Below are 16,613 nucleotides of genomic sequence, written 5' to 3'. Positions count from 1 at the left end.
CTTGACTCTCTTGACCACCTCAATCCACATTACGGTCATGCAGAACAGGCATGTTGCGCAGGAACACCACCTCACCAGGTTTTGTGCAATGCCATTTCTTAACTGCATGCACTGAATGTATCAAACTCGAACTCCAAATGACATACTGTGAGGTTTCATGAATTTTGATTGTATCAGAGTCCTGCTTAAACGACGCAGTGATGATATGCAGCTGCTAAAACGGTACTCTCACCTTCAGCACCATTCCATCCACCCACACATCAATGACCTGCTACTGGTGCCGGAAGCTTCTCCTTTGAGAATCTTGTCCTTTTTAAATGTTGAAGTCAGAGACAAAACAATTTCACAGGACAAGTGTGGAATTTTTAGCTCCACATTAAGTCCTAGGGTCTTGACATTAATGTCACAGCTTTCAAAAAAACACTAAGATATGTAATTCAATTCTGCAGAAAAAGAAAAAATTCTCCCACGCACATATATGGCAATCACACAGCGTCCCCGAACTGTCAGAACCATTTCCATGTACACAGGACACATTCAGCTCTCACATGATGCTCCCACTATTTAAAGTTGCAAGCACCAAATTATTTTCTTTCGAACTACATAAATTGGAGCAGCACCAAAGACAATTTTAATACCACAAATGTTTCCATTAGGAATTATCTTAAATAAATCAAGAAGTAGAATTTATAAAGTATCTAATATTGAAAAGTCGATCACCAGGCACTGCAATATCTTTTTGAAAAAGGGACACCAAACATAGTGTTAACTTTTTCAGGTCAAAGGTTCACTTAACAAGAGGCTTAGGATGCCAACTGGGTGCCACGGCATGGAAGATCGAAGACTAGAGCCTTTGAGTTGGAAGAATTTCCATTTCATCCAACAGTGGTGTCAAACAAACAGTCGTCATCGCAGTAGCAGTGGAAACCTTGAAAGGAGTGGTACGGAATTAGAGCTGGATGTTACCAGCATACTAATAACGGAAATGATCATATGTCTATCAGCAGAAATGGACTGTCAGTCAGAATATAATGAATGTAACATCTTTCAGGGAAGGACACCACCATTCTTTCCCAGACTGCAGACCCACCCACGCAATGGATTCTTAACAGTCCTCAGCCATGGTCCACCAAGTTACCAATCCTCATTAAAAAAGACAAGCTGAGTTTTTGTTTATTTTTCCATGATTAGAAACACCTAAAACCCTAAACAACCTTTTTCACCCCATTTTGATCAGGCCTGGTCACTGCTCGTGACCCTCTCCAGGCCTGTGGAACAGCAGCAGAGGCGAGGCACATACCACAATGCTGCCCTTGGTTGGTGCAGGTACAGCAATCACACTGGGCAGGCGGCGGCACACAAGCCCGTTAGATTTTTATCCCCCAGCATCATTCACCTAACGACAAGAAATGGGAATACTGAATATTTCCCTTTTAAACTTTATGCGAGGCAATAATGCAAACATTCACAGAGTACTTGCAGCATTGCCCGATTTTTTTTCTACAACTACATTCACTGCCCATTAAAGTAAACTACAGTGCCCTCCATAATGTTTGGGACAAAGACCCATCATTTATTTATTTGCCTCAGTACTTTGTCAGATTTTAATAAAGGCAATTTTTATACATTTTGGTTCACCATGTAGAAATTATAGCAGTGTTTATACATAGTCCCCCCCATTTCAGGGAACTATAACGTTTCGACACATGACTTAATGGGTGTTTGTAATTGCTCAGGTGTAGCGGCACCTGCTGGTACCCGCGGGTAATCGAACCCTGCTTTGGGCATGTGACTGGGTGAGGGGTTGTGGTGTTCTTGCGCCTTCTGGGCTACACCCATTCATTCGTCTCTGGCCACCGTTGTGGTTATATCATTGATTGATTGATTGATTGATTGATTGAATACCTTTATTGTCATTCAGACCTTACGGTCTGAACGAAATTTCGTGCCTGCAGTCATACATACAATCATACAATAATAAACAACAATAAACACAAATTAACACCACCACAGTGTATCCTCCAAGCGCCTCCTCACTGTGGTGGAGGCAAAAATCTTAGGGTTACTGTCTCTTCCCTCCTCTTCTCCCTCTGCGCTGAGGCGATTCCCCACCGGGCGATGGCACAACAGTCCCGCGGCTAACCGAACCCCGCAAACGGGCCGGTTCAAACACCGCGGCCCGGGGGTGGTCGAAGCTGCCGCCCTCCAGTCCAGCACACGCAGCCGCTGGCCCGCGGCTGAACCCCGGACTCAGGTCACCGCCTCAGAACGTCGTCCCAGCCACCGGTGCACCGTTCCAGCCCCGAGCCGGATCGCCCCCACGTGAGTACCGTTCTCCCTCGGGCTGGGCCACTCCGACGGGAGTGCCGTTCTCCCTCGGGCTGGGCCACTCCGACGGGAGTGCCGTTCCACCCTCAGGCTGGGCCACTCCGACGGGAGTGCCGTTCTCCCTCGGGCTGGGCCACTCCGACGGGAGTGCCGTTCCACCCTTGGGCTGGGCCACTCCGACGGGCCACAGCCCCTCACGGGAAAGTCTCTCAGCCCCTCGCCAGGCCGCTCTCACGAGAGCGCAGTTCCAGCCCCGGGCTGGGCCACCCTCACGGGAGCTCAGGGCGAGTCCTGTCAGCTGCCTCCAGAGTCCCGAGGTCGCCAGCTCCGCCATTAGGCCTCAGTGTAGACGGAGGCAGAGAAGGGGGATACGACAAAAAGGTCGTATTCCCCCGAAGGGAGAGACAGCAAGCCCCGTTTCACCCCCCACCCCCCACCCCCACATAAACACGACCTAAAAACCAAAAACGTAACTAGACAAAACGAAAAAAATACAACACAAAAAAGTAAAAGACAAACGGACTGCAGGCGAGCCGCAGCCGTTCCCGGCGCCGCCACTTCCGGGTTTTCTTGAAGACATTGTTGCTGCTACCATTTTGTACCGTTGTTTCGTCGCTTTAATAATAAAGCCTTTTCAAAACAACTCTCGTCTCGACTCGCCTAACAGGTGTGTTTAATTGCCTCCTTAATGCAGGTATAAGAGAGCTCTCAGCACCTGGTCTTTCCTTCAGTGTTCCCATTGCCTTTGGAAACTTTATTGCTGTTTATCAACATGAGGACCAAAGTTGTGCCAATGAAAGTCAAAGAAGCCATTATGAGACTGAGAAACAAGGATAAAACTGTTCGAGACATCCGCCAAACCTGAGGCTTACCATAATCAACTGTTTGGAACATCATTAAGAAGAAAGAGAGCACCAGCGAGCTTACTAATCGCAAAGGGACTGGCAGGCCAAGGAAGATCTCCACAGCTGATGACAGAAGAATTCTCTCTATAATAAAGAAAAACCCCCAAACACCTGTCCGACAATGATCCCAAACATACTGTTAAAGCAATAAGGGAGTTTTTCAAAGCTAAAAAATGGTCAATTCTTGAGTGGCCAAGTCAATTACCCAATCTGCACCCAATTGAGCATGTATTTTGTATGCTGAAGAGAAAACTGAAGGGGACTAAACCCCACAACAAGCATAAGCCAAAGATGGCTGCATCACCAGAGAAGACACCCAGCAACTGGTGATGTCCATGAATCGCAGACTTCAAGCGGTCATTGCATGCAAAGGATATGCAACAAAATACTAAACATGACTACTTCCATTTACATGACATTGCTGTGTCCCAAACATTATGGTGCCCTGAAATGAGGGGACTATGTATAAACACTGCTGTAATTTCTACATGGTGAAGCCAAAATGTGTAAAAATGGCCTTTAATAAATTCTGACAACATGCACTTTTACCATATGTGATTTTTTCTATTACAAATCTCAAATTGTGGAGTACAGAGGCAAATAAATAAATGATGGGTCTTTGTCCCAAACATTATGGAAGGCACACAAAAGTGCTGGAGAAACTCAGCGGATGCAGCAGCATCTATGGAGTGAAGGAAATAGGCAACGCTTCGGGCCGAAACCCTTCTTCAGACTGATGTAGGGTGCGGCGGCGAGAAAGGAGAAAGGAAAAAGAGGAGCCCGAGGGCTGAGGGAGAGCTGAGAAGGGGAGGAGACAGCAAGGGCTACCGGAAATTGGAGAAGTCAATGTTTATGCCGCTCGGGTGCAAACTACCCAAGCGGAATATGAGGTGCTGCTCCTCCAATTTCCGGTGGTGCTCACTCTGGCCATGGAGGAAGCCCAGGATAGAAAGGTCGGATTCAGAATGGGAGGGGGAGTTGAAGTGCTGAGCCACCAGGAGATCAGGTTGGTTAATGCAGACCGAGAGGAGGTGTTCGGCGAAACGATCGCCAAGCCTACGTTTGGTCTCACAGATGTAGATCGGCTGACATCTAGAGCAGCGGATGCAATAGATGAGGTTGGAGGAGATGCAGGTGGACCTCTGTCGCACCTGGAACGACTGCTTGGGTCCTTGAATGGAGTCGAGGGGGGAAGTAAAGTGACAAGTGTAGCATCTCTTGCGGTTGCAACGGAAAGTGCCCGGGGAGGGGTTGGTGCGGGAGGGAAGGGAGGAATTGACCAGGGAGTTAGGGAGGGAGCGGTCTTTGCGAAAAGCAGACAGGGGGGGAGATGGGAAGATGTGGCGAGTGGTGGAGTCATTATGGAAGGCACTGTATTAATAGGCACACTGGTGTCAGAAGTTGCACACTCTTAATTTACAACAAACAATGGGTGATGAAAGTTTGAATATAATGCTGCTTTTCAGACAAAATGCTCCAGAGGTATCAACTTTCGGAATCGATGAGTAAACAGAGATGAGGCCTGCTTTCTCCAATAAAAGTTAAAGATTCTTTGGCTCAAGCTGGAATGGCAGAAAATAAACTAGTCATCACCACATGCTGTTTACCGAATGCATAGTTGGCTGCTACATTACATTACAACAGTGGCAACACATGACAAAGTTCATTCAAATCTCTTCAAATCAAAAATCCCTTTCCTGTTGACTTACATTGTCTCTCAATTCCACAACTGGAATACCAATGGATAACTAAGATGAATATCTTGAAAGTTCTTGAACATCAAGAGGAGGAGGAGGAGGAGGAGGAGGAGCCATCTTGGTGAACGGCTGCTAGCAGCAGCCGTCCGTCTTAAATTCGTTTTTTTTTTAGTTTTTAGTGAGTCCTGTTTTTTTGTTTGTAGGGGATATGGTCTTTTAATGTGGGGGGGTAGGTGTTACTTTATTTATAGGTCCCTACCTGGTCGGTGTGGCAGCCTTTTTTCCGGGCTGCCCGTCGACCCGTCGTCGTGGCCTACCAGCGGGCTTGGAGCGCCGTTTCTTGGCGGGAACCACCCAGCACCTCGGCCTGGGTGGCGGCACTGCATTGGAGCGCTGGAGCGCTGGAGCGGAGCGGAGCGGGCGATGCCTTGCCTGGGTCGCCGCGCTGGAGCTCTGGCGAGCTGGACCGCCGTGAGCAACATTTCCGGGCTGCGGGTTTGCGGAGCGGAGAGGCGGCGTGCGGAGAGACGGCGTGCGTAGAGGCGGCAAGGCGGCAGTGAGGAGAGCGGGCGCCGACTTTTTCATCTGGAGCCTGGGAGCGCCAAACCGACGCGGCCTTGTCGGCTTCGGCAGCCGCGGGCTCCAACCAAGAAGCGGCCGTTCCAAGTGGCCCAGCCGCCGAAAGGACTCTCCCGTCGCCGGGGCAAGACCACCCGGTGAGAACGGCCAGGGACATCGGGCCTCCGTAGAGGCAACTGCGGTGGCCCCAATAGGCCTGACTTTGGGGTGAACATGGGGTGGGGACTGGACATTGTGCCTTCCTCCACGGTGCTATCCACTGTGGGGGGATGATTTTTTTGTCTAACTGTAGTCTTGTAGGTCTGTGTCCAAGATGGCTGCCGTGAAGAGAGAGTGGACGCTGGCACGATTTGGTTGCCGCTGCTCTCTCTTCACACTGTGTTTTGGATTTTCTGTTTTTGGATTGAATTCTGTTTTTAATTTGTGTCATTGTGATGTCTTTAATTACTTGTTTTACTCCGATTATATGTTTTTATTCCGATTACTATGTAAGGTGTCCTTGAGATGTATGAAAGGCGCCCATTAAATAAAATTTATTATTATTATTATTACTTCCCAAATATGCAGCTACAGGTGACATTGTCAGTTTAATTCATTTTAGGTCATTCCTAATGCTTCTGACGGTCAGAAACTCTGATGTCCTTTCAGTGCTACTGACGGCTATTTATTTAGAAATGTAGAAACATAGAAAATAGATACAGGAGTAGGCCATTCGGCCCTTCAAGCCAGCATCGCCATTCAATATTATCGTGGAGGATCATCCAAAATCAGTATCCCGTTCCTGTCTTTTCCCCACATCCCTTGATTCCTTTAGCTCCAAGAGCTGAATCTAACTCTCTCTTGAAAACATCCAGTGAATTGGCCTCCACTGGCTTCTGTGGCAGAGAATTCCACAGATTTACAACTCTCTGGGAGAAAACGTTTTTCCTCATCTCATTCTGGACTCCCCCAACATGGGGAACATTTAATAGTCCCAATTGAGTGGGTGAAGAACAAATTAATTAAAATAAACGATTTTGCACGCAAACAGCAAAAGTTACATTATGTATAGTATATTTTTCACCTAAACTTATACCTACTTTATCTGTCTGATTAGTAGTTGGTCTCCAGCATGAACCTTCAATTCATGGTAAACTAACATAGAAAAAAGGGGCAGGGGGAGGCCATTCGGTCCTTCGAGCCAGCACCGCCAATCATTGTGATCATGGCTGATCGTCCCCTATATAGAAACGTGGACTAAAAAATTCCCAAAATCTCTATCCTAGCCTATCCTATATTTCTTTCCTACCATGAGAAAGCAAAGGGACAAATACATTTTCAAAACAAGCTGCAAGTTGAAAGGAAATGTTGAAACTGTACATATAAACACACAAAGGACGCAGTTGAAATGTAATATTTAAATACTTTCTATTTTTTTCTGGGGTGGCACGGTGGCACAGCGCTAGAGATGCTACCTAACAGCGCCGGAGGCCCGGGTTTAATCCTGACTATGGGTGCTGTCTGTACAGTTTGTACATTCTCCCCATGACCACGTTTTGTCCGGGTGCTCTGATTTCCTCCCACATTCCAAAGACGTACGGATTCGTAGGTTAATTTGGCTTCCGTAAAAATCCTAAATTGTCTCTAGCTTAGCGCTATTGTACGGGGATCACTGGTCAGTGCGGATTTGTTGGGCCAAAGGGCGTGTTTCCGTGCTGTATCTCTGAACTAAACTTCTCTGAACCCCATTGTGCGACCATCAACAAGATTTATAATTTAACACTCAAGTGAAATGCCCTATGAACGTGATAAATACTCATAATATTCAACAGATTAAAACCCACTTTAGAGAGTGGTGATGAGCTCAAGGGTTCTTTACCCATTAAAACATTGTTGCAGTGGAAAGAGTTAAACATCAAAGAAATGGCTTTACTACAACAACTAGTTCATGGACTTGAAAGAAACAGGCTAGGGAATGCCAAGGTGGCTGGGGGTGGTTGAGTGGTGTGAGTTAGTTAGATTCAAGCTGCCTCAGCCAACCCCATGGAGACACGAGAGATTGTAGATGGTGGAATTTTGAACAAAATAGTGCTGGAGGAACTCAGTAGGTCACACAGTATGTTTCAAGTTAGTGAAGAAGGGTCCCAGCTAGAAACGTTGTTGGCCTATTCCTTCCACAGATGCTGCCTGACCTGTTGAGTTCCTTTGGTGCTTTGTTTTTGCTCAATCAATTCAATGGTGCTCATTTAGGATGACTAAGCGCCTCAAAAATTCAATTTCAACATTCTGAGTTTTCATATCCCGTGAACCAATCTGGATCTTAACATGCCCTTTGGGAAGAAAATCTATCTTTACCCAGTTTAGTTCACATGTGATTCCAGGCCTACAGATGTGATGAACTATGACCTGTTCTCTGAAATGGAAGAGCACACCACTCAGCTGAAGGTGGTCCATCACCACTTAAGTGCAACAGACACCAAAAAGTGATCAAGCCATCAATAGCATTAGCCAAAAAAAATAAAGAAAAATTCTGCCAAGAAGCTTTCAAGTTATTAATATGTATTCTTATAAAAACCACCACAACATTTGGAATCCAAGTCTCTGTCTTGGATCCTACTCAAGCAGAATACTTCCAACTATTTTGCGTCATATAAATGATTAAAATAAGAGAAAACAAAACTAAAAAAAACAATAAGAAAGAAGCTCCATGGGCAGTTGTAAATTTCACATAGATCAAGAGAATGATAACACCATTAACAGGCAAAGCACCATCTTAAAATGTTAAGTGAAAGATCTTTGTTCACACTCAAGAATACAATAACACCAGTCAGACAGAAACAAAAAAGATTGGCAAAAATCACATGGAAAAGATGTGGCACTCAATATTTCCAATTCATCTTTCATGTTCCAGAACACAAAAACCCTGAAAATGCTACCAAAATCAGAAAGATTTCCCAAAATAGAAAATGCACACAGAGCCTTGATTTATTTTCTCCAGTCAATCTCTATGATTCAATATGAATGGAATGTTCTTTCAGACAGCATTGACATCTTACCACATATAATAGCTACTTTAGTTGCATTGGGAAGATTTGATCATTTTTTTCTGCACACAAACTACAGCAATTAGGGTTAAAAGAAAGTTGATATATAATTAATGGAACTCAAACTCTTTCAGGGTAGAGACACCATCCATCCAAAAAGTGGGAAAGATGAAAGCAACAAAAATGAATTGAGGACCTTATAATAAAGCAGATAAAATGACCGCCCAAAAATAAAATGTACTGTTTCCGCTTTCATATATTTATCTATTAATTCTGACAAAAGTGCAGGAATACAATAGTGAGCCTTACCTGGCTGGATCCGGATAAATTGGGTGCTCTCTTGACCCTGAACCATCGTTTCGGGACAGAGAAATAAGTGAGGACTCCAACAGTCGCCTACAGGGTTAAACAAGATAGTTTCAGATGAGTGACAGAATAAATGTAAAAGCCAAACATTTACTATAACAAATTAATAATTCAGCTACTTTACACAACATTCCTCAACTGCTCAAAATATAAGAATGTTTCATGACAAAATCTAATAACCATTTTCGTCCCCTAGTCTTTTGTCTAGTGAAGGTACAATGATAAGCAGATCGTGCAGCGGCCTTGTATCTCAGGGGTCCCTAATTTCAAACCTGACCCTGGGTGCTGCTTATAGAATCTGTAAATACTCCATGTGTCCATGTGGGGTTTCCCTGGGACTCCTGTTTCCTCTCATGTCAAAGACGTGCTGGAACATTAATTGGTGACTCCAAATATCCCAAAAGGGCAAGTAAATGGCCAAAGGATCAATATGTTGATTGGCACCTAACAGGGGCAAAGGGACTGATGGGATTGTCTGCAGAACCCAGGGTGAACCAAATGGGCTGAATATCCTTCTTCTGCTTTGTAATAAATAATTGAGGTACTGTCTCATGCAATAGTTCCCCAACCACTGGCACTCCAATACATTACGCAAGAGCCCACACTTGTGTGTGAACGTTTGGACAGTCAAGGTATCCTTCTGAACATATCAAACCTTACATTTTCCTTGTCAACATAACACAGAAAGGAAGAGGAATTGGCGATAGTCACAGCCTCCCTTGTCTGAGGAACATCCCAGGGTAATAATATCAACTGCCCCACCTATATCAGGCAAGACATTTAATAAATGTTGGTGCCCCCTATACATAGATTATCTCAGCTTGAGGTGCCCCTGTGCTGATGGTCATTGAGGAGAGTGTATTGTATTGATAGAGTTTTGCCGATGACCAAGTTTTGCCGATGACACACGTCCCCAGTTGCCCAGGGATAAGCAGAGACCCAGTTCCCCAAGTTTGATGACAAGTTTTGAAGGGATGATGATATTGAATGCCCAGATGTAGTCAATGAATGTTCACGTTCCTGTTATCCACGTGGTTCAGCGCACAGAGGAAAGTCAGTGAGATCACATCTGCTGGAGATCTGTTATGGCAGCAGTCATATTGAAGTTTGTCTAGGTCATAACGAGGCAGGAGTTGATATGTTTCATAACCAACCTCTCAAAGCACTTTATCACAATGGATGTAGGTCTCTGTTACAATTGAACAGGTTCAAGGATCTGACTAGTACAACAGAAAAAGGCTCACTCGTCTGTTTAGTTGCAAATCAGTTTTATTGGCAAGAGAGGACAAAAACAATGTTTGTCTTGGTATACACGGGTCCATTTTACAGCAGCAGACCTCTCTCTCTGCCTCCATCCACAGCGCTGATCGTGACTCAGCCCGTCGGTGAACCCCTCTCGTACACGAACGTGTACTAACTTCTGGCTTACTGGCGCCTGCCTTTATACAGGTAAGAAATCAGGTGTTGAAATAACTGCCGGTAAGTCCTGCCGTTTCATTGTCGCTGTAGAATGAACTGCCGGCCAATAGGTTTTGAGGCAGTTGTTTAAACTTGAGCAGATAGGATGTGTCTATACACTTCAGAATTCATTATGCTAGTGCCATCAGTAGTTTTTTAAAAGTTTTAGTTTTAGAGATACAGCGCGGAAACAGGCCCTTCGGCCCACCAGGTCCACGCCGACCAGCGATCCCCGCACATTAACACCATCCTACACCCACTAGAGACAATGTTTACATTTACCAAGCCAATTAACCTACAAACCAGTACGTCTTTGGAGTGCGGGAGGAAACCGAAGATCTCGGAGAAAACCCACGCAGGTCACGGGGAGAACATACAAACTCCAAGCAGACAGCACCCGTAGTTGGGATCGAACCCGGGTCTCCGACGATGCATTCGCTGTAATGCAGCAACTACTGATGAAGATAAGTGAGCCAGTACCTTCAGCAGTCATACATGCCCAGGCCATAGCACCCCCCACCACCGTGTTTCACAGATGAGGTGGTGTGCTTTGGATCTTGGGCAGTTCCTTCTCTCCTCCATACTTTGCTCTTGCCATCATTCTGATATGTTAATCTTCATCTCATCTGTCCACAAGACCTTTTTCCAGAACTGTGGTTGCTTTTTTAAGGACTTCTTGACAAACTGTAACCTGGCCATCCTATTTTTGCAGCTAACCAGTGGTTTGCATCTTATAACCATATAACCATATAACAATTACAGCACGGAAACAGGCCATCTCGACCCTTCTAGTCCGTGCCGAACACGTATTCTCCCCTAGTCCCATATACCTGCGCTCAGACCATAACCCTCCATTCCTTTCCCGTCCATATAACTATCCAATTTATTTTTAAATGATAAAAACGAACCTGCCTCCACCACCTTCACTGGAAGCTCATTCCACACAGCCACCACTCTCTGAGTAAAGAAGTTCCCCCTCATGTTACCCCTAAACTTCTGTCCCTTAATTCTCAAGTCATGTCCCCTTGTTTGAATCTTCCCTACTCTCAGTGGGAAAAGCTTATCCACGTCAACTCTGTCTATCCCTCTCATCATTTTAAAGACCTCTATCAAGTCCCCCCTTAACCTTCTGCGCTCCAAAGAATAAAGCCCTAACTTGTTCAACCTTTCTCTGTAACTTAGTTGCTGAAACCCAGGCAACATTCTAGTAAATCTCCTCTGTACTCTCTCTATTTTGTAGACATCCTTCCTATAATTAGGCGACCAAAATTGTGCCCCATACTCCAGAATTGGCCTCACCAATGCCTTGTACAATTTTAACATTACATCCCAACTTCTATACTCAATGCTCTGATTTATAAAGGCCAGCACACCAAAAGCTTTCTTTACCACCCTATCTACATGAGATTCCACTTTCAGGGAACTGTGCGAAGTTATTCCCAGATCCCTCTGTTCACCTGCATTCTTCAATTCCCTACCATTTACCATGTACGTCCTATTTTGATTTGTCCTGCCAAGATGTAGCACCTCACACTTATCAGCATTAAACTCCATCTGCCATCTTTCAGTCCACTCTTCCAACTGGCATAAATCTCTCTGTAGACTTTGAAAATCTACTTCATTATCCACAACCCCACCTATCTTAGTATCATCTGCATACTTACTAATCCAATTTACCACACCATCATCCAGATCATTGATGTACATGACAAACAACAGTGGACCCAACACAGATCCCTGTGGCACCCCACTAGTCACTGGCCTCCAACCTGACAAACAACCATCCACCATTACTCTCTGGCATCTCCCATTCAGCCACTGTTGAATCCATCTTGCTACTCCACCATTAATACCCAACCATTGAACCTTCTTAACCAACCTTCCATGAGGAACCTTGTCAAAGGCCTTACTGAAGTCCATATATACAACATCCACTGCTTTACCCTCATCAATTTCCCGAGTAACCTCTTCAAAAAAATTCAAGAAGATTAGTCAAACATGACCTTCCAGGCACAAATCCATGTTGACTGTTCCTAATCAGACCCTGTTTATCCAGATGCTTATGTATATTATCTCTAAGTATCCTTTCCATTAATTTGCCCACCACTGACGTCAAACTAACAGGTCTATAATTGCTAGGTATACTCTTAGACCCCTTTTTAAACAATGGAACAACATGCGCAGTACGCCAATCCTCCGGCACTATTCCCGTTTCTAATGAATTTTGAAATATTTCTGTCATAGCCCCTGCTATTTCTACACTAACTTCCCTCAATGTCCTAGGGAATATCCTGTCCGGACCTGGAGACTTATCCACTTTTATATTTCTCAAAAGTGTCAGACTTCCTCTTCTTTGAATCTCATAGTTTCCATAGCTACTCTACTTGTTTCCCTTACCTCACATAATTCAATATCCTTCTCCTTGGTGAATACCGAAGAAAAGAAATTGTTCAATATCTCCCCCATCTCTTTTGGCTCTGCAGATAGCTGTCCACTCTGACTCTCTAATGGACCAATGTAAGCTCTGCATTTACAATTGCAGTGTAAGCTCTGTATTTCTCTGTTCATGAAGTCTTCTGCGGACAATGGTTATTGACAAATCCACACCTGACTCCTGAAGAGTGTTTCTGATCTGCCGGACAGGTGTTTGAGAATTCTACTGTCATCAGTTGTGGAGGTCTTCCTTGGCCTGCCAGTCCCTTTGCGATTAGTAAGCACATCAGTGCTCTCTTTCTTCTTAATGATGTTCCAAATAAAGTAAAGTAAAGTAAAGTAGCCTTTATTGTCATTCAGACCTTGCGGTCTGAACGAAATGTTGTTGCCTTGCAGTCCTACATATAGTATAAAATGGCAAAAACACACACAAAAAACACAAATTAACATCCACCACAGTGAGTTGAATACTCCTCACTGTGATGGAAGGCAAAAGTCTTAAGTTTTTGTCTCTTTCCTTCTTATTCTCCCTCTGCGCCGAGGCGATCCAGGCTTCGGATGTTGTGACCCCGCCGGGCGATGGTAAGTAATGTCAGTCCCGCGGCTGAATCCAAGCTCCGCGAACGGGCCGGTTCAGCTCCGCGGCCTGGGGTGGTCGAAGCCGCCGAAGCTGCGGCCCTCCAGTCCAGAGGAAACAGCTGTTGTCGCGGGAGCTCCGTAGAACAGGTCACCAACCTGCGAGCTCCCGACGATGTCGTCCACCGGGCCCGCGGCCGGTCCTCCGAGATCGGATCGCTGCTGCCGCTGCCGCTGCCTGCTCCGAGGTCTGGTGGCTGCTGCCGCAGTCGCTGCCCGCACCGGGGTCGGGTCGCCGCAGCCGCTGCCTGCGCCTAGTTCGGGTCGCCACTGCCGCTTGCCGCTCCGGGGTCGGGTCGCCACTGCCGCTTGCCGCTCCGGGGTCGGGTCGCCACTGCCGCTGCCCGCACCGGGGTCGGGTCGCCACTGCCGCTTGCCGCTCCGGGGTCGGGTCGCCACTGCCGCTGCCCGCTCCGGGGTCGGGTCGCCACTGCCGCAGCCCGCTCCGGGGTCGGGTCGCCACTGCCCACTCCGGGGTCGGGTCGCCACTGCCGCTGCCCGCTCCGGGGTCGGGTCGCCACTGCCGCAGCTCCGAGGCCGCCAGCTCTACTATTAGGCCTCGGCGCAGGCGGAGACGGAGACGGGGGATACGACAAGAGAAGTCGCATCCCCCCGAAATAAGAGACCAAAACCATGTTTACTCCCCCCCCCACCCACACACATACACAATAAACCAAAAATGAACTCAAACAGGACAAAAGAACAACACAAAAAAGAAAAAGAAAAGACGGACTGCAGGCGAGCCGCAGCTGCTAAGGCAGCGCCGCCATCTTGGAACTTGTATTCTTGGAATAGTTGATTTTGGTAAGCCTAAGGTTTGGCTGATGTCTCTAACAGTTTTATTCTTGTTTCTCAGTCTCATAATTGCTTCTTTGACTTTCATTGGCACAACTTTGTTCCTCATGTTGATAAACAGCAATAACATTTTCCAAAGGTGATGGAAAGACTGGAGGAAAGACTAGGTACTGAGAGTTCTCTTATATCTGCATTAAGGAGACAATTAAACACACCTGAGCAATTACAGACACCCGTGAAGCCATGTATCCCAAACATTATGGTGCCCTGATATGGGAAGACTATGCATAAACACAGCTGTAATTTCTACAAGGTGAAACGAAAATATATTAAAATGGCCTTTAATAAATTCTGACAATGTGCACTTTTACCACATGTCATTTTTTCTATTACAAATCTCAAATTGTGGAGCACAGAGGCAAATAAATAAATGATGGGTCTTTGTACCACACATTATGGAGGGCACAGTAGATGCTGTGTTTTTTTTATTGACTCAAGACAAATTAAAAGTAAATCAAATCTTTAAATTCAATTGAGCCTGCAGAAAAGTCTAGGCATTTGTTATGGTTTCTTCCTAAATTCTTCAATATAAACAGTGCTAAATCAATATGATGTGCAAATAAATTACTTGTCAAATGCTTGTTTTTTCAAGCCAGAAATATAGCACATTGATTGACTCCTTTAATGTTAAATAGATCTTTCAAGAAAGTGCAAAAATAGCTAATTTTGATACTCATGAGAGCTCTAGTTACCGTAGTCTGTTGATTTTTGCTGCCAGCAACTGATACACATCACCTATTTTTCATTAAAATCACATTAACTTGTTACACAGGTAAGGCCAGATTTGTAAATCCCAATGACAAAGCCATGGCAGGGTACATTCTACTATTGCAGCTCCACATAAAGTAGCAACTTCAAGATCTCCAAAATGAATTAACTAAAGTTCCAACATGAAGTTCACAACCATGCCTCTTGATTCAAATTGCATATTGCCATGGGGATCATATGCCAAATTGGCCTAAATATATGTTGGATTAAGACAGAAATGAAGACAAGCATATTTTAACATATTAGCAAGGAAAATAGGAAGAAGGTGATAGTGTTATGGCAATTTGTTATTGCCTGCCAGTCATTCATCAGCCCATTCACACTCTGTCTTGTCTCAAACTTTGTGCACTGATCAAATGTGGTCCAAAATAAGCCCGAGGAACAACATCTTATTTTCTACTTGGGTACATTGCAGACCACTAGATCAATATCAAATTCAACAATATCAGATAACTTACTTTCTTCATTTGCATTAGAACTGGCAAGTTATAGGACACAGTACAGCACACAGAAACTTCAGCCCACCATGTCTGTGCTGACCCTGATACCAATCTAAACTAATCCCAGCTGCTTGCATATTATTCTGACTCCCTCAAACTTACATTCATGTGCCTCTTAAATAGTGCCTTTGAATCCATTTCTTCCATCTCCTTAGCAACATGTTCCAAGCACCTGTTAAACAAAATTACCACACAAATATCCAAACTTTCCACCATCCCTCCCCAACTTAAACTTAGGAACTTAAGCTTAATACCAATTGACATTTCCCTCCTAGAAAGAGACCAACTATCTATCCTATGCATATCAGGTTGCCCCTCAGCCACTGATGCTCTGGAGCCAACAATCCAAGTTTGTCCAATCTCTCCTTGTGTGTCACATGTACCCCAATTCAGGCAACATCCTGGTAACCCTCTCCAAAACCTGCACATCCTTCCAATACTCCAAATATGACCTAACCAAAGCTTTATATACAGCTATATAAAATTAACATTTATTGTAAATTGTTAAAGTAACATTTTTCTGCAACATTTACTCAATTTTTCTGTATCCACTGACTCTGCCTGCTGGGCCTTTCCTGTAACACCGTCCACTCCTTTCATATGTCCTTTTATTTGTTTTCTTGTTCTTTGCCTTCATTCAGCTAACAGATAGCTGAACCACCATGACAAACCTGGCCCATCCCTCTCTATAAAACGTTCCCAGTTCTCATGATGAGCTTTTGATCCAAAACATCAACTGTTTCCCTTTGTCTCACCTGCTGAGCATTTCCAGCAATCTGTTTTTATCTACCTTTGAATAGATATCTTTTAACTAAACAGCAACATTTTGAAAATTAAATAAATAACTTTCTTTCTGAAGTCATCATGAAAGTTTCTACTGCACTTTAAAGTGCATTACATTAAAAATAAATATGATAGCACAGATGTAAACATTAAAACAGCAGAAGCTATTTAATATTCTTTAAAGTGGAAAGTAGTAACCAATGGTGTCAGAGTGATTCACGATGCTGTAACTGTTCTGGAGTCACAGACATTTTTTAATATGTGCGAAGAACCCAAAAATGG

At 44.7% G+C, this 16,613-nt stretch overlaps 1 protein-coding gene across 2 annotated transcripts in view; it reads right to left on the bottom strand.

The window, feature by feature from the left end:
- ambra1 (autophagy and beclin 1 regulator 1) overlaps positions 1-16,613 on the bottom strand; it is a 325,084-nt gene that overhangs the window by 225,215 nt on the left and 83,256 nt on the right. For both annotated transcript variants that reach the window (XM_033039200.1, XM_033039201.1), the window contains exon 8: positions 8,842-8,928. In XM_033039200.1, the coding sequence (XP_032895091.1) occupies positions 8,842-8,928 (87 nt within the window). The remainder of the gene's footprint in view (positions 1-8,841; positions 8,929-16,613) is intronic.

Source organism: Amblyraja radiata, chromosome 20 (genome assembly GCF_010909765.2).
Source record: "Amblyraja radiata isolate CabotCenter1 chromosome 20, sAmbRad1.1.pri, whole genome shotgun sequence".
Lineage (NCBI taxonomy): Eukaryota > Metazoa > Chordata > Chondrichthyes > Rajiformes > Rajidae > Amblyraja > Amblyraja radiata.
Note: the sequence above shows the minus strand (reverse complement) of the source record. Positions and strands in the feature narration are given on the sequence as shown.